Below are 23770 nucleotides of genomic sequence, written 5' to 3' on the forward strand. Positions count from 1 at the left end.
GAATGCATGCTGTGCTTCTGTCAAAACAGAATCACTTCTAACTTTTTGAAGTTTTCATAATTAATAAAAACAAACCTGAAAACAAACAGGAGGGGGCAGGAGCTTCATTAGAACTACAGCTGCTGGTGGAACAGGAAATACGCCACCTGGTACAGGATGTAAACCTGGAGCTGTGGAAAAAGAACTGTATGAATCCAGTGCATGACTGCTAGACTTGGATTACTTCAACAGCATTATTACGTGGTGCAAATAATCAGTACCCTGTCACTTTTGCCTCTACTAACTGTGTATTGTTCAGTCAGTGATCTGAATTCTATGAGCAGCATCTGTAACAGCTTCTTACCATTTGCAAGACCCCAACTATATCCTCATATGACCTTACTTTTAAGCAAAACATCTATGCCTTTAGCAATTCTGTTAAACAACAGCTTAAAACTTAAGTACATGTTGAGATCACTGATGATTAGGAAGTCTCCATGCCTAGGTTTACTAAACACAGGGGAATTACCTGGTAAGAGAAGCACAGGTAAACATCTTGCCTCTAGGTGAAATACAGCCACTTCGGACTGAACATTTGACTTACGTGCTAAGTGTCTTGGCTGAAATGGAATCATTTGTTGAGTGTCTGGTTTTGGATATTCAGGTTTTCTGTCTACTTCATCTTTGAGAACAGGCACGATGGACGGCGCAACCACAGGGTCTGGAATTATAGCTGCCAGCTTGGCACGGGAGACATCCTGCAAAAGCCAGTTAAAGAGCACTGAATTTGGCCATACCATATTGTTTAAATTGTAGAACAAAATCTCTCTCTAGACTAGTCATGGATGCTCAATTTGTTATCACTATATGAGATATCCTTTTTGAAGACCAGCTGGGCAAAGCCTGCGTATTTTTGTCAAACGTTTTAGTCCCACAGGTGCCCAGTTGGGAATGGAAACACCTATAGTGGTATAGAATGAACCCTATTCATGATTTCTGAATTGCACTTTTTTTGTTGTTGTTTAATGTTAAAAAGGTTTAGATAAACAGGTGCAGACCACTAAGCCTTCACAACTATCATTTCTCCCTCATTTCATTCTCTAAATTGCTTTAGCTGGAAAATAAATCAAACATAAGGAAACCAGCAGGCATGCAAAATACCAGTTCAAATGGCATGTTGGCATGTTACAAGCAACAGAAATCAGCCCAAGGGCTGAATAATCTTAGGTGCATCACCTAGAATGCATTTATATAAGACATCTTGTAAGCACAACTGTAACTTCAGAAATAACTTTTTCTTGATTGATTTCTAAGAAAAATATTTAATGGCTCAGCATCGATCATGTTTCCACCCATTAGAGATTATTTTAAAACTATGTGAGGACCAACACTTCAGCCCTTTTGCTAACTTTTATGACTTTTTTTTCCCCAGAAACTGCTTTTCTATGTAAGAGAGAAATTGAAGCTTAGACACTATTAGACATGAACTGAAAGTTCCCTTCTCTTAAGTGTGAAACAAGAGTTCCTTCAACAGAGGTGTTTTTGCCTAAGTTGTCTGCCAGTCTATTTTACATCATGGTACCCCCCCCCCCCAAAAAAAAAAAGGACATTTTTTTCTGTCCTAATTGTTTTCCAAAGCTTTATGGATTCCCACAAGACTAAAATAGCAATTAAAGTAAATGTGGTCAAAAACAGAGATGGAAGCCCACTAGATACAGGTTTCTGGCCTAGAATGTAAATTAATTTCCGAAGAATAGCATTGAAGGACTTTAACCGTAACAAACAATTAAAGAAAAGCAGGCAATCACTGAGCTCTGCAGTAATTTTCTCAGTCATGTGCAGTAATCATTAGGACTGCAGTTTGTTTGTTCTGATTCGGCTCTCAACGAAGCAAAGCAGCTTTGCCACCAACTAGAGTGGAAGGGCAGCCAGCAATATTTCATGCTCATCTCCTGATTCTGAAAGTTTCCAAAAGTATTATGCTTTATGAACAAGCTCAGGACTAAGTCTGAAATAGGGGGCTGAGACTGACCACTAAGGGCACAAACATATATCAAACTTTCAATGGGAAGATGAGAGGTAAATATGAATAAGTGAAGTTGCATCTGTTAGTCATATTCCTTGCCCCTTTCTGCACTTGGCCCACAAAGCCTGACACTCTGCTTCCCGACAAGGGCATCCCTGGGGAGCCCAATTAGCTCAGTTTCTCTTCAGTCTTAATCTGAGAGGTAAATTCACCCCTAGCAATGCCGCGGTGGAGTTGCAGTGGAACTCAGCTGGCCTTATGCTTTCACACTGGTCTGGCCCAGCAGTGTTCCAGGTAGAGATTATGGCTAGAGATTAAAAGGAGTTAAGAATAACAGCCTGATTTTGCTCTCACTGAAGTACAGTGTCAAAAAGTAGTCAAAGCAAACCTTCTAGAGATAACGAGAACAGCAGAAGACAAGAAAAAGCCAACCTGACCTCTCTTTCTTACTTTTCCATCAAAGAAAAAAAACGTAAGGCAATTAAATAAATTGCTAAATAAAAGAATTGCATAAACTTGCTAGGAATGAAAAAACAATAGTAAAATTATCTACTTACCTTATAACCAAGAGCCTTAAGTTCACTTGCAGAACAAGGGTATAAATCCATGAACTTATACCTGTCTACTAGCAGAGCTGTTTCTTTACCCTCATATTCTTCCTTGAATGCCGTAAACCTCCGTTTTTCAACTTTCAGTATGCTAGCTAGATCACCAATGTTACTTTCAAAAGCTAAAAACCGAGCCCAGATTTCTCTGAAAGAGAACAGATACATAGGACAGGTGCTAAAGGAGAAAGCATTACTGATCATATCCCAATTACAACAACATATAACACGAGAGATTCTAATGAGGTAATCTGGGAAAGCATTACCATTTCTATCATTTATTTTAGACGCACCTATTACCCTCCCAGTGCCTTAGATATTTCTGTAAAATCTCTCAATCTAGTGGATCATAAAGGACTTTAAAACTTATCTCTGCAGCAGACCTTGTCATGGAAAGGAAAGGATTACTGGAGTGAATGACTTCAGTAGCATTTAAGGTAAGTTTTTAACATCAAAGTTAAGAGGCATGAATGGTCTTTACTCATCCTGCTACACAGGATTTCATTCTGACCCTGATGTGCAAAGGAGTTTTCACAGATTGTGATTTACTTCACCTTCGTGGACTAGCATATTCTAGCCGACAAGAGCAACACCCTAATACATAATAGGCAGTACTAGAGAATTTTACATAGCCTAAAATGTGTATAATTATGAGACAGTAAATTATTAGTTATTTCTTTATGGAAAACCTCCGATACAATTTATGCAACATCTGACCATATTTCTGGACTGGAATCAACTTTCATTTTAGCTTTGGAGCTCACTTTGAGGAAGATCCTGCATCTAAACTATTTTGATTTTTCTCTTTTAAATTGGGCATAAGTATTTCTTAAAAAAAAAGTGTAGGATGAAGGTGCACAGCAACACATTTGATTTCTCTGTTTTGATGCTTATGTCAACCAGAGAAACAATGGTTAATAGCTTCTTACTTGGAGCGCAAAGGATGTGGCAATCATTTTTAGAGAAATAAATTTTAAAAGTAGTAATGAAAATGTGCCACTAAGCGGTTAATTTCAAGTGTCTTCTTGTTCTCTCACTCTTTTATTTCTGGTTGTCTGGAAGTTTTTCAACATTCTCCTCCATAAATTCCTGCCTCACCTTCGCTAATACAATGCTCCTGAAAAACCTCCTCAACTCCCTCTCCCCGTCCGTCTGAAGCAGGTAGTGAGAGATACCTGTCATTAGCTACGCCTGTTACTATGCAGGAGGATTTCACATGCTATCGTCAACTAATAAATGAATTTCACTGCAAGTAGGACGGGAACGTTCACAACTCTGCCATAGTTGTTGCTATTTTAGACAGTATTAAGAGGGAAAGGAACACCTGTAGTTAGTTTTGCCCTGCTGTTCATTTTTCTAACTTGTTCGTAATGTTTGTTTTTGAAAGGATTTATGTATTATTTTTAGTGTAGCGAAACTGCTTTTGCAGACATACCCAGATTTCTCAGGTGGGAGGCTCCCTGAAGTTAAAACACGTTCAAACAAAACTCTTGTATTATTGTCCTCTTAAAAACAGAAAGAAAAAGAAAAATCACACTGAGTAAAGTATATTAAAGACAATTTAAAATCATTTCCATTCAAAGAGATGTGTACACTGAATTAAATAAAAGGGCTGACATTCTGATACCTGGATGTGAATTTCAGTAAATAGAAAAAAATCAGAACACCTACAGAAAGCTTTACCAAAGGAGAGTAAATTCTATTATCAATTTATTATTTGAAAGTCTCTTGTTGAGAGCAACAAGCCAATGCTAATATAGATTCTTTTATGAGAATACAGCTATTGCTTGATCTCTTGTAATTTTTATCAGGCTTTTCAACTACTTCCCTTTTAAATTAGGGCAATATTAATGTACTTCTCAGATGTATATTCCTCAGAAACCCTCACAAAATTATTAGAACTGCTTTCCAATTAGCAGTTAAGCATTCGCCTTTGTTACTCTTCCAACTTCCAGGGAAAGAAATGGTTGTTTTCTTCTTAAAAACTACCAGCTTCTGCCTTGTCTCTCTTGCTAAATATTCTACCGTATCTTATATTTACAGAAGTCTAGAAATTCAACAGTCAATTTTTTAGTTTCTAAGTAAAGTCTGGATTTTTTTTCTGTCAGGAAAAGGAACATAAGGATGTGACAACAATACCCAGACTTCAGGGCTACATACAGCATTTACATTCCGTTAAATGTTAATGTGTTTAACATGTATACGTGTGTAATAATTGTAACTACGCATCAGTAGTCCGTGAGCAAGGTGTTCAGATTTGGGTTCAGACCCAGTCAGCTTTTCGCTGCTACGCTGCCTCTTCCTAAGTACCAGAGCAGGCAACACTACCAGCTGCTATCACTGATCGCAGTGTTTTGTAGGTACCCGACAGAGCAGAGTGTATCGTGACCTGGGTCAGTCACTGCACGGACGCTTCCTCCAGCAGCGCTAATGCAGGAGCCTTTCACTTCTACTTCCTACCTCCTGCCCTTTGCGCAGCTCAAGAGGCGGGCGGCAGAGGCTAAGTTTGTTGCTGAGCAAAACAGAGACCACAACTTGTTTTTAGAGATGCTCGCTTACGTGGAATAAGGCAGAGCAACACTCACAGAGTATTAAGATATTTTTTCCGATGGTGACATGAAAAAGCATTGCAGATATTCATGTAGTCCTAACATAATTTGTCTCAAAATTAAATATACTTTGTCTGGAAAAATCTTCCTGCTTTTACCTCACAGAAGAAGAGAGCTCTACATCTATTCAAACTTTCAGAGTCTGAAACAAAAGACGCTGCAGGCTGACAGGAGAGATTCACCGATGTCTACGAAACGCACTGAAAAGTTTAGAAGATTCAGAAGTACAGCCACCTGCAGCCACCACTCACGTCAACTAGAGAGAGGCCCTCTATTCAAGTACTGAATACTTGAACAAATACCTAAAGAAATCTGTAAATGTAATGGGTCCTTGGCAGACACGACTGGGCAGAGGGAGAGCCTGGGACGAACCCCCTTCCTTACTCATCGCTAATTCACCACGAAACAGGCGCCAGGACGGTTCCAAACAGGTCGCTCTCGGCCCGCACTCTGCGCGGCGGCTACGGGGTCTGCTAACACTGCGATGAACTCCCGTGCTGGGGAACCCTGCGCAGATGCTGGCCACCGCACCGGGCTCCCCAGCCCGCCCTCACCTCTGCGCCTGCCGCGCGGGGATGCCCTGTGCCCCGAGCGTGCCCTGCTCCTGGCTTGGGAAAGCGGCTCCCCCGCAACTCCCCGGCAGGGCAGTTACCTCCAGCTAGCTCACACTGCTGCTTTCAAATCTTGCTCATCTCATCTACTTGGGGAGAAGGAGTTTAAATTACTGTGCGTGAAAGGCAATGAAATGTCTTCCAGTATGGAACTTCTCTCACGCTAATTTCAACCTCCTACAATCTTTTTGCGCGGGATTTAGATTTCTCGGTATACTTCCCACTGCTTACAGCACATGCCGACAAACTGCTGCAGAGCAAATTAGGTAACAATTTGGAAAGTTCACTGTACTGTATTTGGTAGAGTTCGGATCTCATGTGAATCAGTACCCTTCTGGAACTTCAGCGTGGACAAAGTGACAGGGTTTTTTTGAACTAATTACTGAGCTTTATGAGGAGGTTTCTTTGCCCTTCAGGAAAGAATTAAAACTAGAATACAAAGACCTTGGCCTGGAGCCAGACTCACAGAGAAGGCAAATGAATGTTTCATTACTACCTCTCAAAGCTTAAAACTTACCATTAAGGTGAGACAGGTAGTCGATATATGCCAGCACGTATTCTGGAATGTCCCCATATTTTTTCAGCCCTAGCTCAAAAATCTTAAAGGCCACAGATTTATCCTGCAAACATTAAAAGAAAAAAAGTTATTAGCTTCAGTGAGCCATGCACCCTACTGACAGTTCCTTGGCATCGAACTGAGCATCTATAATTACCTTACTACAATAATACTCCATTAAAGCTGCTGTAACATAGACATGATGGCGGGTCCGGGCATCCTCTCTTGCTTTCTTAAATATCATTCTTCCAGATTTTATGCCTTCTGCTCGCCTTGCAAATTTCATGTATTGGATATAAACCTAAGGTGTATATTAATATTTATATAGTATCACTGCTAACAAAGAGTGCTAAGATATAATAAAATCTTTGGCTATATCTAAAATCATCTCTACTCACAAAATACAGTTAACAATTCATAACAGAAACCAACAAAATCGTGTTGTGCCTCTATGTTGCCATGCTATAAATACTAAGACAAAGCTTTTTATATACTTTTTTTAAAAAGCAGAAAATACCTAAGACTAAGTAGGCAATCTTTTTTGAGGTAGGGGAGGTAAGTAGGTGAATGTAATGTAGGTGAATATAATTTACATAAGCTGATACCTTCAGAGAACTAGAGGTCACTTGCTTATTCTAAAAATGTCAGCTTTCCAATAAAGTGAAAGACATCCATAAGACTAAAAAAAAAAAAAAAAAAAAAAAAAAAAAAAAAAAAAAAGGCAAAAAGCCTATTTCAGCATTTTTATGTATATTATAGGATCCAAGACACAAATCATCCTGGCTTTAAATGTTTATAACTGATCAAGAAAATAATGAAGGTGCTGTTTAATTCAGTGGCCAGATTGTGATTTGCATTTCTTGGGGATTTAATTTTCCTCCACTCTGAATTAGATCATAGATAACAGCGTTCCTTAAAGAGGAGGAATCAGTATGTGTTTTTTCATAAAATACATATTTGGAAAGCATTATGGTCTATATATAATGAATACAGCATGTCAATAAATAGATATCTTTCCTCTGACACTGACCTGTTATTTAATTTCAGACCTCAGACCTTTTTCCTTCCCATGCTTTGTCATGTTTATTTATAAACTAAGTAACTTTTTGAGGGCAGGTTACATTTCTACCATTTGTTCAGTACCAGCACAGCTGGCACTACAAACAATATTGTTTACTGAAGTAGAGGTACAGCTTTAATATTACATGTGCTGCATTTCCAATTTCTTTGCAAGCTACCTGTACACAGAAATCAATACAATATATTTCTTTGTAGGGAGGACAATGGGAGAAAGCAATGTGCTTTTCATAAGTTAAGGTGAGGGAAAGTGAAATTTTAGTTGAGCCAACAAAACATAAACCAACGCTTACGAGCTGCTTCACGAAATCTTTAGTACCTTCATTTAATTTAGAGGCTATAATCATCAGCCTCTCTGAAATTTTCATCTAATGCCATCATCTTAATACTCCACCTGCTAAATCATCCTTGCGACCCAATGAACTCATGTAAGTACCTCCCCATTCTTTGAGTGTACTCCGCTCACGATCTTTGCAAATGGGGAAAAACCCAATACTGTGGATCATCTTACCAGAGTGGGATCAATATCTTCTATAGCCAAGAGTCTGTTATATATGCTGTGTACTTTCTCATACTTCATTCGACTCTAAGTAAATACAAAGGAAACAGACTGCTTTTTAATACAAAAGAATGATAGAACTTTTATATTAATGACTTAAAAGCTAATACTACTCTTACAAATCACTTGTGAGAAAGCAAAAAACAATTAGCAGAAAAATCCTAAAAATTTTTGTTTACTTTTTTCCTCAATTGGATGCTATACGTTGTCAATCGGTGGTTTATTTACTCCGATGCATTCTTTTTGTCTTATGCAGTCATTTCTTTACTTTCTGCATTCTATTCTGAGCAGTGCTTATGTACATGCTTTTCAAGAATCTCTGAATTTTTTTTTTAATTCAATAATACAGCAGCAGAACTACCATTTAGGTGCTGGGCTAAGATGACTGTTTCCCTTACCTCCAACTAAAAGTAACTTGCAGACCAGCTAGGAAAAATCACCTTCTTCACTCCAAAACTTAGGCATTTCCAATAACCCACAATAACCCACATAACCACTAACCCACTTCATTGCCAGCTGCAGCCCTTCTATTATAAGCACTGTGCAACTTCAAAGAAGTTAAACAGCCAGTATGCTGGGGATACAAGAGGCTGCACTGAAAGCCAAGAGAGCTTTCTCTTTCAGGCATGAAGATTTGTTTGCTGTTGTCCTCATGATCTTACTGCAAACTCTTCCGTGTTATGATAAGTGGAAAAATACTACCTGAGGGCAGCCTACCTACTCGGGACTCCAGAGTCCTCAAAGCGAAAGGAATGGGAATCAATGGGAGAGGGTCTGCCCTCTTGACAGGTCATGTGCAAAAACAACCATCATGGGGGTATTACTCATTCCTGAGACTGTGTAATAAGGTGTTAACCAGGTAGGATAAATGAATTTCTCAAGAAAATGACAATATAGGGTGCTTTCCATCTTCCATCAGAGCCACGGGAATACAAATACTAAACCCCCAAGAATAACATAGGAAAGGTGTTCTCTATCCCCATTTTAAAAGTGAAGAAGCTGATGCCCCAGTAAATGTAAATCTAGGAGTCTTCAACTTCATAGTCATTTGAAAAATAAAGTCAATACTTAAGTGGAAAGATTGAATAGATTTTCAAAAATATTGTAACTAACACTACGGGCTTTTCCTCCCCCATTTTGTTAGCTCAGCCTGAGAAACACTGAGCAGGGTTAAGGCTAGAAGAATCAGTAAATTAATTCTTTAGAAGCTCTGTATATGCAGCATGTTTCCAATAAATGACATTTTTGAAGAGAAAATTTTGGTTTTTTGGTTCAGTACATGACTATTTTTGCTCACCTCTTCATAATCCGCATATGCAAAATAAAGAAGCATATTCTTCTTTAATAAAGTGCTGATTGCTCTTTCATAAATATTAGCAGCCTCATCACTGAAAAGTTTAGCATTGTTCATGTCCTGTTATGAAATAAACATGATAATATTATCATTTAACAGCTGTGACAATGAAGGCCAAACTATGGAATATTTTCCATCCATGAGAAGTCTCAGTGAATCTCAATGAAATACTCCAAAAAAGAGACACTCATCTCCCCAGCATCTGAAGAATCATGAAGGCATCACCAAAAAAAAAAAAAAAAAAAAAAAAAAAAAAAAAAAAAAGGTAAAAGTGGCAAAGACTAAAACAGTTTTTCAGAATTCTTACCTCACATGCAAAGATTTTTATTTCTCAAAAACAGCATAAAATTTAAAATTCTGAACATGACAATTTAAGATGCTAAAAATCTTTTTTCCCCCTTGGTTCTTAAGTATTTCAGGAAAAATTAACAGCAGCATGCTGTGTCAAAGTAATGAAATAAGAAAGAAAAAAAGTTTTATGGCAATCTTCTTACCCCTTTTTCAGCTAGCAGCTTACTGGATTGCTCAAGATACTGCGCAGCTTCATACCAGATATCTGGGTGATGTCCCAGAACCAAAAGGCATTGCTCATATGCAAACATAACTAGAGGGAAAAAAAGTAAGAAATATTCCTTATATATTACTGCAGAAATAGTACCATCTTGCACAATGGAAGAATGAAACACAGAAAACAGCAAATAGTTTAGATGCAATGGGCAAACACTAATGGGATCCGAAGAGAAGAATCACATCTTGCAATTCTCTCAGTCTTCAAGAACTTTATGGATCATAAACAGCAGCTAAAACCTGTCTCCTCCACACAGGATGTGAGCATCAGCCATAAAAAGAGATGCAGCTGACTACTTACAAGAGAACAAGCTGCGATCCACCATTTCCTGATCTCCAATGAGAGTTTGGTGGCACACGACCGTAGCACAGTACCCCCAAAAATAACGTATTAGGTGCAGCTCAGCCTAAGCGAAAACTAACCAGTAGTTTAAAAACAAAATCCACAAAACTCAAGAACAGAAAGATAAAGTTGACTAACTTCTGCTACAGCGTGATCACTGACAACGCTAAAATGCACTATTACTTCAACTGGAGATCATTAATGGAGCTAAGAAATACAATTCTACACATCTAATTACCTCTTTTTGTTATGAGAGTTTGATCTTCTGTACGCAGAGGATTGCTCTTTTCCCACTGGATGTATTTCTTCCACATGTCCACCTGCTGAGCCTCCTGTGGGGTGTTTTGTGGGGGGACAGAGGGAGCATTGCGATCCAGACCTTTCATAACTGTCTCGTACTCCTGAAACGGAAAAAGCCATGTTTTGAATAGCAGATTTAAACACACAAAACATTTATTTTACATTATGCTTTATAAAACTGATGGAAATGTTTTAGTATACCACCCTTATTAGTCTAACAAACACTGCTATATGAAAATAAGAACTGAATTTAATGCTAGTTTGTAGAATTAAACGGAACAAAGAAAAGTCAATAGAAGTCTGTACCTTTGCAACACGTCGTGCATTCATATAATCTCTACTCCTGTCTTCAATCATCTTCTTAGCTAAGTGAATATTGATTCCCTGGAGAAGGGCAAAAAAAAAAAAAAAGAATCAGGAATGTGCAATTTCACTTTGGAACTACTGAATCTTATTTCATACAGAAAGGGGCTTGAAAAGGAATGCAAAAGTGAGCAAAAAGGCCAAAATTATTTAAAAGTACCAATCTCAGAAGGTTGTGGATTTCTCATATTAAACATATCACAAATGGGCAGGAATTTACTTATGATGGAATAAAATCACTACTAAAAATCAGCTGATCTGAGGCATCTCAAAGTATTTTAATCTTATAAGCTATAACTTACAAACCATAATGAACTTTGCATAAATCTGATGGAGGAGAAAGCAGTACAAAGATTGCATTAGTGAATTAATGTTTTTCTCTTTAAATAATGGTAAATGCCTAGTCAGAGAGGCAGAGTTCCCTACCTTACTGCCGCTTGATATTTACCAGGTGAAGACTGAGACTGCATATGAGCCAATTCAGGTTTCTTGGACAAGCGAGAACAGCGATTAAAGCCAAAGCTCAAAGCTCTGCCTATGTCCTCTCTCTCTCTACTCCTGAAGTAACTGACAGTTTTCAATAGTGATTACAGTCAACTTAAGACCTGCCATAAAAGTACCTTTGTCAGCTCTGAGAGACTTGAAAACACCCCAAGCAGCAATACCTGTCTAGGACCACGTTCGGGCTCAGTTACTCAGCTGCACAAGAGCAGAGGGGATTTGGGGCAGCCAGGCCCCACGCTGCAACTCAGAAGTTGCAACCCGGAATATAGGCCAGCTCATGGGATCCCAGTCACTAGCCAAATCTGGAAAACCTTCTCTTATGGCAGGAAAAGCAACCTTTTGTTCTTGCGCGCGCCTGCGTCGGGGTGGATTTCACTCCAAGTGACTTGCTGGGAATTTGAGGAATGTGAGCATAATTATGATTCCTATTCCAAATATGCATCTGGTTGAGACACTGGTTCATTACAGAAGCAAGAGAAACTGCTTCTCTCTGGGCTCTCACAGATGGTTTATCTGGGATAGCTGTCTGGGCCAACTGCAATGTGAGAACAGCGGTACCCCATTTAACCGGGGGCGAGGCTGAGCACATTTTCACAGAGCGCTCCCCCAGCCTCCAGCGACTTGCTGCTGTGAGGCTTCGAGAGTCAGAGATACTTATTTTTCTCTCTCGCTAGGTGCGTTGCCACTTCTGACCATTTCTTCAATTAAAGATGCTTACTGGTGCCTGATAGGCTCATATTGCTACCCATCAGCTACTGACTGAGCTAAAGGGAAGCTTGAGAGCGTTTTCACTGCAGCAAATAGTCAATAACCTTTTGTATGGAGAGCTGTGCTTGATCTATGTTTTGTTGGGCTATTCATGTGAGGAATCATTTTCCCTTCAAAGGGGCCTTTTTGGTGAATAGCATTTCCTTATTTTGTGCCAGGATTTCCTGAATATGTAAGCAGCACCCCCTTCCCTGGAGGCTAGTCTAGGCAGAACACAAAGTGCAGGAACTCGGGTCTGGACACAATACCAGCCCTTGTCTTCCAGCGAGTCTGGGCGACCCGAGACAAACTGCGGTATGCAGCTGAGGTCAGCCAGAACTGCCCCAACTAGGGAAAGAGGCAGAACGAACGTAGCCCGGCTTTCAGCTATTGTTTTGACAGTCTCCGTAAGTACAAATGAAATGGGTAGGAACAAGCAGAAACAGCTTTCATTTACTGTGTGGGAGGGGAAGAGGAAGGGGAAGTTTGCTGGGAAGTTTCTGGCGAAGACGCTGGGGATTTTCCTCTGGACGAGAAGGCATGCCGCTGGGTATCCTCCCTGCTGGTAAGCAGGCTACCTGAGGTATCCCTGAATCCTGGCTTAATGATGAGCTCTTAGAGTAAACGCTTACGGCTGCTGATGCCGGGAAGTATCGCCAGTGGCTAAGCAGAGCGGCTCTGCTGTGCCGCATGGCGCCAGTTCCACGACTTGAGTAATGAGAGGCAGGCAAAGAGGAAACGTCTCTCCTCCTTTCCCACGCAGGCCCTCGGCAGCCCACAGCACACCAGCAACACCGCGGGAGGAGGGGGAGCGCCGTACATCCCGGCTGGGCGGCTCGGAGCACCACGGCATCGCGCCTGGTCCTACATCTCACCTCTAGCGACTGGGGTAGGTCAAGCCGTTACCAAAAGTGTTCATGAGCACACGGGAGAGGTGCAGCTACCAGCTAGCCTGCAAGGTCAGCGAGGCCATGTCAGGCTTGCTGAGGACCACGTGGTAGCAGACTCACCTGAACTGATGCTGTTGTGGCCTCAGGGGAAGGTTGGTTAGCAGTGTTTTATATGTACTTGTGGACATACAACTTAATACTGTGAAGTCTAAATCATCATAGCTAAGCGTAATTTTACCCTGTGCAACTGTAACTGAAATGTGGGAACTGCCTCCTTTGGAAAGCCGGCCCTCCCTGCCAGCTGGAGCTCTAGCTCCATTAAATCCATTATCTGACAACGCGAACAGTGATTTCTAATTCACTATCAATCCCACTGGGCTAACTGGGAAACAGGCCAATTTAAAATATATGCTACAGAAAGTGTTTAAAATAAAAAAATGATCACTCATCACACCTGGATATTCTAATACAAGTCCTGATGCACACTGCACACACAAAACACGTTTATACTGCTAGTCATCTCTTTATACATAATTATTTAGTGGACACAATTTGGGTACCACATTGGATTATATGATTTTTGCTCTTTTTTAAAAAGAAAAAGTCACAAACAAGTTTCATGTTCTTGATTACCTCTTCGTATTTGTTATAATCTCTCCAGAGTTGCTCTATGTTAATCATTGGATTCACACAACCACGCTGGTAAACCCTACGGACAGCTGTTATCCTCTGGTTTTCTGCATAAGATCCTACAGCTTCTCTAAATAGTGGGGAGAGAGATTAATGTCAGCTATTACAGATCATAACCTGTATGAACATGAATATTACCTTAATCGAGCTTAAAAAAAGAAATCTTTTTAGGTACTTACACTCCCTTCAAAAAATTGATGTAATCCACCCAGATCTATGCAAGAAAAAATATTACATATAATGAAATCAGTATTTAGTTGTACTTTTAAGAATCCAAGTTAGAAATAAAAGGTGTTTCAGTGAAAAGAAAAAAAAGAACAAAAAAACCCATACCTGGTATGACATGATTTCCATGCCAATTTTATCCAGAGCAAAATCATATGCCTGAGCCATTTTTTCTCTGAGGAAAAAACAAACCACAAAGAGCAAGTCTTCAGTATTTAAAAAATTCTTTATTTAAGAATATTCTTTTGAGCAGCAAATTCTAACCAAATATTGAAGTATAAAAGATATCATCTAACAACAGAGAGTAAAAATTGGCATTGGGATTTTATTTGTGGCAATATAACATACTAATGGTTCCTGAGACCCCCTCTCCTAAGCATGTGAAAATCCATGTATACTACGTGTGCGGTAAGTTGAAAAGATAGAAAGCAACTGCTCTCTAAGTATTCTCAGCTGATAGAGGTACCTCTCACGTTAGTAGAAAATTAGAAACTTCAGAAAGTTCTGAGAAAAGAGGAAACAACCAAAGGATGCGGCAATTAGGAGTAGCTCTGCTGCATGAAGCTGGACAAAATCTCTCATATGATTGATTCCCTATCCCCCCAAATTCAAGATAATTTTTTCAAACTGAAAATGTTCATAGAATTTTTTTCCTTGCTCAGGTTTTTATCAAAATAGCTTTTATTCTTTCCTTTTTTCCTCAGTTTCCCTTCCTCAAACATTTTTTAGTGCCTCACTTCTCCTTTGTCCATATTAGCAGGAAAAATAGAAGAAGGTTAAATGGGACAAAAAGATACCGGGGCAGGGAGAGGGGAAACACTTTTTAAAATTACTATCAATTTTTTTTTTTAATTACAAAAATTTGGTGTTCTTTCACTAATCCATCAATTAATCAATTCCCATCCTGAGAATTATAGTATGAAGAAATTATGGTGGGCTGGGAAAGAAACAATTTGTAAACGCTAAAAAGGTATCACTATTTGTTGAAACCTCATGCCTGAAAAAGAGCATTAAACTCAGTCCACAGGATCAGAAACGAGCAAAATGTGACCAAATGAGAAGGGACTAGTATCGCCAAACCTTTCAACACCCTGATATTTTACACTCTAGGCTCCTTCCCAAAGTTTAATTACTCAGCTCCCTTCCTCAGATATGTTGTCTCAACTGGAATCAACTCTGAACTTGTCAGAAGAATATTGCTGAGACTCTGAGCAGGGCACTGAGGGGGAATTCAGCACACGATGCTGATGGAGACCCACCTTACAGGTTGGCTCAAGCACCAGTCTCATTTATGGGAAACAGCACGGATACTCCAGCTAGTCCCCCGTCCCACAGCTTTATAATGGATCCAAACCAAAGAAGCAATTTTAGCTAGCAAGCTCAATTAAAGAAGCTGCTATAAAAGCACTGAGGCACTTCAAAGAAAACGTTCACAAAAATGCAGAAGATACACATACGATACCCCAACACGCACACGCTCTACTACAAGACTCCCAGAAGGGTCTGCCAGAGAAGGTCCCTCCCCACTACCCAGCTAAAAACAAACAAATAATAATAATAAAAAAAACCCAGGGAGCAATTTACCATAAAACCAGAAAAATTTCAGAGCAACCATTTTAACTTACTTGTAACTAGGTAGCTTCCCCTTGGTTTCTCGTACATAGGATAGGTAACATTTCCATAAATCAATGTGTAAAACCTTCATAAGGCATCGCTGAAATAACTGTTTAATATATTAAGAAGATGTGATCAGGATTCCAAATACAGAAATTAGGCTTCTACTTTAAATGCTATTTAGTATGAATTAAAATCATCTTTATAATTATGACTGAAATTTGTAAGAAAGAATAAATTAAATTACTCATTCTTTTACCAAAAGCATCTTCATGCTATGCAAGCAAACTGGAGAGAATCGAGCAGAGAAATTCCTCTGCTCACATCACTGGTTACAGTATGGTGACAACAACAAAATCTGCTTAGTGACACTTATCTTTCAATTTGATTTTTGAATAGACCATTCAATGAAAGCTATAGTTCATTCCAATCTGCATTAGTCTGACCACAAGATACTACTTCTTGCTACACATATATATTACATATATTGATTGAACTCACCTTTTCCACTTTGTCATAATTTTTTGCTTTAATCTACAGGGAAGCAGAAAAGAACAAATGACTTAGGAAACTATTTTAGAATAGTAGGAATATATTGCTCATACAGTAGTAACACATTCTAGCTTGCACTTTGGCTGCCTAAACTAATTACATCTTAACATCACATAATGTTGCAAAAATTTAACTAAGCATATGAAAGCCATGTATTTTCCTTAGCTTTTCAGAGTTTGCATACATTTACATTTCTGATTTCCAACAGGGCTAGAATTTAGACATCAGTAGGTAACGTTGTTTTCCTACATATCTGGTTTGGACACTTAGCCTCTTTAAGGAATTTTGTTGCCTTAAGTGCATATATTGACTTAAGTACTAACGCCTGTAGATCAGGATTTAGTAAATCCAGGGTAAAATACCGTATTTACAAAATGGAGTTTAACAGGTTACCAAATCTGCTTTATATTTGAACGATTACTTATCAATTTCTGAAAGTAAACTTTGATATAATATGGTGACACTGAAAATGGGAATAAAGCACAGAGAATCAGTTTTTCAACACGTGCCCGAGAGCCCTGGCACTGCTCTCCACAGGACACCCACAAACCACCCTTGCACCTCAGCACTCGGTTTCGTTCAGATAGCAGGCGAAATGAAAGGGTAAAGGGTAAAACTTAGCCTCTACGTAAGCCAGCTGCCTTTCACACAGGACACAGAAGAGCATGAGACAGATTCACAGGGTTCGACACACAACTCTTCATGTATATATTAGCTCAAGTAATGTTAACATACTAGACCATCTGTAGCAATACACCCCAAAGAAGCAAGGAAAATCTATAAAACCATCTAGAAAATGCTTATCTGCTTTGAAATACTGATCCTTTAGTGAAGTAAAAATTGCTTATGATGTCTGTGCTGCATTTTGTTTGTACACATCAAAATTCCCTTTTAAATCTCATTGCTCTTTGTTCATCACGGGGATTCAGTTTTCGCTTTGGTGTGAAACCACCACAGGAAAAGCTCCAAAAGCCTTTCATTAACCCTTCAATAGCACAAAGCAAACAGCACCCTCTACCACAAAATATTCGTGTCATCGTACATTACATCGTTCTCATTATAAAGCATTAGAGAATTTGTAACAGGAACTTTAGGAAGCACGCCGCTTCTTCAGCAGGAGGCCCAAGATAAATCTTTGCTGTACGGCACAGTGCACTTACTCCCACTGTTATCCTGCCTTAGCTTCTACGCTAGCCCAGACGTGGTCCTGCACACGCCCCCGCGCCAGAGATGCCCGAAGCAGAGTATTGCACCTTCCCTCGCACCTGAACACAGCGAACGCAATTCAGGTACAGCAAGATTAATTAGAAATGAGAGAATTCAAAAAAGCTTTGCAGAAAAAATTTAATGGAACGGATTTTTTGTATCACACAAGCTTTTCCCTGTGTTTGAAACACTTTCAAATTAGGACCTGCACGCTTTTAAATGATTCCACAAAATCCATTTTCCAGAAAGTTAAGCTAAGTATCTCACGTATTGCACACAGGATTTCCACACATTCTGTCTGCACCTCTGTAATGGATCCTATTCACATTGTTCAGTCAAAAGATATTTAACTACAGAACGGACGGATTCAGAACACTGCTCTGAAAAGCAACATGTTCATGTTTAACTAAAATAAATTAGGAGGGCATGCCTGTGCTACAGAGAACACCTGTAATCTCTGCGATAAGATATAGGGACCTAACACACTTCCAGCACAGGCGCATATCTTATTTCCATTCTCTCACAGCCTTTCATGATATGAGCATATTTTGATTTTTAAAGAGCATTTATCATAATTTTATGGTTGCTTGGACAGAAGTCTTTAGGGGACACACACACTCTGATCATGTCCTATTTTCAGCTGAAGGAGAATCATTTCTTATATTTTAAAATCCTCCTCCATTGTAAAGTCCAAGGAGGACATGACCATTTTTACTTCATCCTTTTTTGACAGGAAGAGCAGCATTTCAAATTACTCAGTGCATCCTAGAATAGGGTGAAAAGGACACTGCTCTTGCTTAAGAGCAAGTGCTCTCGGCCTGCGAGTCCCACTCCATCCCCTGCAAACTCCCTTTATCCTATGGGAAAGGACCAATAAATTGTTTTGTATGCCCAGTACAACACTCAGCTACCTACATTTTTTTTGCTTATACTTACTCATGTAAAATCTTTAGTAAGATCAGCAGAAACACTTTTTTGCTCCATTTTGCCTTTTTTTTTTTTTTTTTTTTAAAGAGCTAAGCAGGTGATTTAGCTTCACCTAATCCCCTAGAGATAGTATAAATCCTTTCATTTGTGAAAATTAAATAAAACTAACCCATGGCTTTGCCACTGATGTAGGCATCATTTTGCAGTTTTTTAGGAACAAGACCAAAAAGAATTTGTACACGCTCAAGAACTGTAACAGCTGTAAGCAGGCAGGGCAGAAACTGGTCTGCCTTCCAGGCTTAGCCACGTAAAAATGCTTGACACATCCTTTGAGTTTTCCTGCCAAAGAGAATCATTAGCCACAGCTGATGAGCCAGTAAATGTTGCCCACCTATCTACCTCATCCCTCTGCCCCTTATCAAACCGGAGCCCAATGACATCTCTAACTCAGCAGAAGTGACCTAGATTGAGCTCAGTAATTTTATATTATATCAGCTATGGGCACGGTAATCCTACTGGAGCGTTTACTAGGGCGTTTTTATTAGCGTGCTGGTGGCACCGGCACCATCAAAAGGCTGAGCACAAGAAATACTTATCAATTAGATTACACGCGCTTCCAATGAACCAATTTTTACCACAAGACCTTGGAAATTAAAATATTTTGCCAAGAAAAAAACCCTATTCTTTATCTGCGTGTGTTTTGACTCGAAGAGCACACATTTTCTACGTGAATTATCAGATGCAAGAAGAGCTGCTATTCACGTTTGGAATTCAATTCAGTGTTACGTATTTCTTAAATATTTTCAATACTCAATTGACACAAGTAGTCTGATACCAACACCTGAAAATTCAGCTTGTTAGTACAATCTTGGTACCAATTCCTCTCATAGGAATCGCCTGGCAGTTCTTGGCTCACCTCTTGCCAACGAGCCTCCCGCAGCCCCGGCACAGGGCCACGCTGGGGATGGGGGGAGCCTGCGAGCGGGTCCGAGGGGGCTGCCGGCCTCCTCCGCTCACCTTCACCCATTCGTATCCCACTGGCGGCTTTTCCTGCCACAGACACAGCAATAGGTAGTGACCAAATGTGGACAACAGTTAAAGGATCGATACTAATATTGTATTTTTGTCTGTAAAGACAAACAAACTGAACTGGATGCATCTCTCGTACTAGATTGTCTCTTGATTTCTCACGCTGCCTCTATTCCTATTCTCTGAATCTCTGCTGTGATTCTGCATTTTAATTCAAAAGGCTCCTTGGGACCAGGAAAGCTCGGTTCTCTTCTGCCCCCTCACAGAGGAGTCTAACATACAGGAGTGTCTCCATCACCAGTCCATCAGCTACAGAACAAGCTTAGAAATATCATCCTTATAGGCTAAAATTGGTATATATGAATCTCTTTCCCTCCATCTTTGAAGGCTATGCAAAGACCACCTAGTCCGACTGACTATATCCAGATGCTCCTGTAGTAAAAGATACCTGTGGGCACCTTCCCTCTGCCTATGGAAATGAGAAATTCCCTTTGTTTTGCTGAAAAACTCCTTTTAAATTTGCTGACCCAACAGGAAGTTTAAGTCACCGCTGTATAAGCTTTGTACAAGATGATTTCACAATAAGGTCAAATTCCTTCCCAGGATACGCACCATACTTCCCAGTAATGAGCTTCACAAACATTCAAGGGCAAAATTTAATCCATAAATTACATTGCACTTCACAGTTTTTAATAGCCTTATTAAAAGATGTGTAACATTTATGATTATGCAAAGCAAATGATTTTATTTATCAACAGACTTAAGACTACTTCTAATTGTCTGGCATTATACCACACAAGCCTAACAAGGTTCCTTGTCTTTAATCTTTCCCGTGTTTCCTGGTTTCGATCAGGCTCTTAAGTAAGGCTCGTACGCCAGCCTTAAGGATGAGCATGGCTTTTTCTGCCATGCTGACTCTCGCACGTTTCCTACTTGTAGATCTCACCTACTTCTGTATCCCAACCGCCTCTCCTTTTTAGTGGATATTTTCTGAGGAAAAAATCAGGTTTTCTCCAAGCAGAAGACCTAACGTTCCCTTCTCTATCGTCTCCAGCCAAGCTCCATGCTGTTCTCACCTCAGCAAGAGGAAACAAGCCTGTCCACCTCGTCCCCCTGCCAGGCACCGCTCGCTCTCCAAAGCTCTCCGACGCTGCCTGCGAGCGGGGCCCAAGGACGGCTCTGCGCGCTGGCTCCCACCGCCCCAGCGCCTGGCCTGCACAAGTTGAGCAGGGAAAGGGGGGCAACAGGAGAAAACAAGCTACAGCAGCACTAGTGTTAACTTCCTAGGGACTTAGCTTACAGAAACTGGCATTTTAAAAACTACTGTTTCCTAAAATACGGTTTTGTTATAAATAATACCATGTATGCAACACCTGTAATCACCTTCTAAAAAACATACACTACATGTGCCTCAGAGTACAAAATTACAACCAGTGTATACAATATGTATGTTCTGGAAATCTTGCTTTTCTTTAAGTGAAGAGAGTTCACTCTTAAAGACTTATATCCATTCACACAGGCAGATAATTAAACATGTAATTAAAAAGTTGTAATTTCTAAAGGAAGAGAAACAGACTATGCTCAATTTATCACCACTGAAATCCATTTGCATCAACCATTGCTTTTTTTACACCTTGATTTTTAGACTATAATTTTTTTCTTCTTAACCTCCAGATACGCACTGTCAAGCATGGTAGGATGTAATTATGGTCTCTACTAGTATCAAACTGTGTATGCAGTAAAATGCATTCACATTTTCATACCTGTTCCCAAAATAAAGTTTGGGCTGGCTGAAGAGAGATTCTCGCTTTATCTATGGAACAAATACTGCTTGGACTAAAGGTGCTCAAGCCCCTCAGTGCCTCTCAAATAAATTTCATGTTTGAAAGGATGAAGCAAATGTAACGAGCTAATTCATTCTTCAGTCTCTAGCACATTCAGTACGTTTGCTATCTGCTGAGACTTCCAGTCAGTGGAAGTCAAGTCTCTTGACTAATTATGCAAGCCCTTAATATGACACACTCACTTCATGCAGGTCAGATAACAGCAGTTAACTCTGTAAATAGCAAACCAAGCTCTATCCAAGTCCGTGAAATGCAGCTGAAATGCTACAGCCTATCAGCAGAACAAATATACTGGAGTAACACTGCACTCATGTGTGGTCATTACCCAAGGAGGCAGGATTATAACTGCCTGGATAACCTTTTAATGTGAGAGTTATCTTATGTATGTGGCATTATCAAAGCACATATATTTCATTTGTGCAAAACATTTCAAGGCTAAAATCAATTACATCCTTTATTTAAGAAGTTAGTATATAATTACAGATGTCATTTTTGTAATGCAGAATTTTGCTACAATTTGTATTATATAGGAAGGACTGAAAGATTCAGTTCTGCAGTTTCCAGGAGAATCAAGTCCCAAAGTTTTGATATTCCTTGTGAAAATGCAGTTTTTATGTTGCTATTAGAAGAGACTGCAAGGAAGAGCTGCAGTATGCAGAGTATAGGAAAGGAGATTTCTCAAAATGACATTCTGAGTATTTTCACTCAAAATGGTGCCATTTGTCTTGATTTGAAAGTCTGTCATAAAATGAGATTCTAACAGTCCCTTAAAATTTTTCTAAATCAAATGCCTTCAGTTACATGTATTATCTCTACAGTTTCCACAACCATGGCTTTACATCAACATTTAGAAGACAAGTCATATTCTTTACAGTAGATTTACTATCACTTGAAAAAGTCTCCTTACAGGATGCAGTCACAACGGCCACACAGATGGCTACAGTGCAGAGTAAAAAACAAGCACCATTTTGCAGTCTGTTTTCTGATCAGAACCATCTTTTGCGTTTCCTAGTCATTTCCTGATTAACAAAATAATGGACCATCATGTACACTATCATGTATTTGTATTTAGATACGCTTTGAATCTGATCACAGTATTTAAAAATAAGTCAACTGTGCAGTAATTAAGAGTATTGTTCAAACTAAGGAACAAAACCTGTAATTCTCTAACTCCAATTACCGGTTAATGTCCTACATACATAAGTATGATAATGGGCAGTTATTGGGCAGCTAGTGAAAATGTTAACTTTTTATAGCCAAGTTCTGGGCCACATCACTTTGCTTTCAGATTACAGACAGGAAGATCAGCAAAACAAGGCCCTGCCTACAGAAAAAGTCATCGTTAGGAAATGAAGGGCAGCGTTTTTCTCAAAGGAGCTAAGTTGCAATGGGAAAATGGGACAGGACAGTGACAGAGCTAGAGAGATCTTTTCACGCCTCACTTTCTAATTTGATGAAACTTGCCATTATAACCTCATGACCCCCAAGCCTTTAGCAGCTTTCAGGAACAATCAGCTAAAGCACATAACCCCATCAGGTTAACAAACTACCAGTCTTTCTCCTCTCACAGGCATCAGGCTAAAGAGAGAGCTCTCCACGTTAAACACCACCACCACCCGACTAAGTATAAAAGAGCTTGACTGAAAACTTGAAAAGCCCATTTCCAAAACTGTGGGCACATCTGGATATATCTAGATGTTCAAGAAAGAAGAGGGAGGAAGGGGGAGACCTGAGCCGGCTTCAGGAGCCAGCTGAGTCTGCTCCCAGAGTCGTGAGGGAGAAGGCTCAAGAGCAGAGAGGAGTGCAAGAGAGGAGATTGTGACATGCTAGTCTGAATACTTCTATGTAACAAATGCTCCATCTGAAACAGACTTAAATCATTCTTAAGAAAAAAGCTACATAAATAATTACAAGTTTTAATAAAAAATCCAGGGTGGGAAATGTCCTTTTGTTTACTAGATAAAAAAACAATTATTTTACTTTTCAGATGCATCAAGAAAAAATAATTCAGAAAAATACATGAATGTAATATTCTTAGGTATAAGCAAACTGCATTCTAGAGGTGTAACAATACAAGAACTGAGAATCTGGACGTAAGCCTGTTGAACAAATTTACAGAAAAGAGTGACTGATCTAGAAGTGAAGAAAAAGATTAATAGCTCACAGTAAAGAAACTCAACTTTGCTGCTAAGAATAGAATTTGGAAATACTGAGAAACTATCTACCCCATCTAAAGAAGAACAAGGACTTCATGGAGAAATAAGGGAACTCAGACGGAGTTATTCAGTGTGCTTTAGTTCACTCCTTATTTCAATTTGAATTAATTTCCACATATAGACAAGTCTTTAAGACCATCATCTGGTCTTTACTTCCTTGCCAAAATAAATAAATAAATAAATAAATAAAAATAAAAAAAAAGTCATTTGGTCCTACAGTGAGGCACTTTGTTCATGTTAATACCTCAAAAAGCTAGCATAGGTTTCAGGCACCACATTCAAGACAATAACCAGAGTTAGTGTCTTCTGTCCAGAGAAATAATACTTTATAGGCAGCCTTAAAAAAAGTTTCGTGGTGACAAAAAAAATGTATTAAA

General features: G+C 39.4%; 1 protein-coding gene and 1 long non-coding RNA gene across 2 annotated transcripts in view; one reads left to right on the plus strand and one right to left on the minus strand.

Moving 5' to 3' along the window:
• CSTF3 (cleavage stimulation factor subunit 3) overlaps positions 1–23770 on the minus strand; it is a 56901-nt gene that overhangs the window by 1897 nt on the left and 31234 nt on the right. The window contains exons 4-19 of the mRNA XM_026111617.2: positions 16121–16153; positions 15631–15728; positions 14114–14180; positions 13960–13994; positions 13724–13850; positions 10893–10970; positions 10525–10687; positions 9871–9980; positions 9320–9436; positions 7975–8049; positions 6544–6687; positions 6348–6450; positions 4046–4115; positions 2563–2758; positions 584–737; positions 76–170 (exon numbers count right to left, since the gene is read on the minus strand). Of these exons, the coding sequence (XP_025967402.1) occupies positions 76–170; positions 584–737; positions 2563–2758; positions 4046–4115; positions 6348–6450; positions 6544–6687; positions 7975–8049; positions 9320–9436; positions 9871–9980; positions 10525–10687; positions 10893–10970; positions 13724–13850; positions 13960–13994; positions 14114–14180; positions 15631–15728; positions 16121–16153 (1665 nt within the window). The remainder of the gene's footprint in view (positions 1–75; positions 171–583; positions 738–2562; positions 2759–4045; positions 4116–6347; positions 6451–6543; positions 6688–7974; positions 8050–9319; positions 9437–9870; positions 9981–10524; positions 10688–10892; positions 10971–13723; positions 13851–13959; positions 13995–14113; positions 14181–15630; positions 15729–16120; positions 16154–23770) is intronic.
• LOC135328511 (uncharacterized) lies at positions 12937–23351 on the plus strand. The gene is made up of 3 exons (XR_010389474.1): positions 12937–13089; positions 17354–17460; positions 20388–23351. It is a non-coding gene; the product is annotated as an uncharacterized LOC135328511 (long non-coding RNA).

Source organism: Dromaius novaehollandiae, chromosome 5 (assembly GCF_036370855.1).
Source record: "Dromaius novaehollandiae isolate bDroNov1 chromosome 5, bDroNov1.hap1, whole genome shotgun sequence".
NCBI lineage: Eukaryota > Metazoa > Chordata > Aves > Casuariiformes > Dromaiidae > Dromaius > Dromaius novaehollandiae.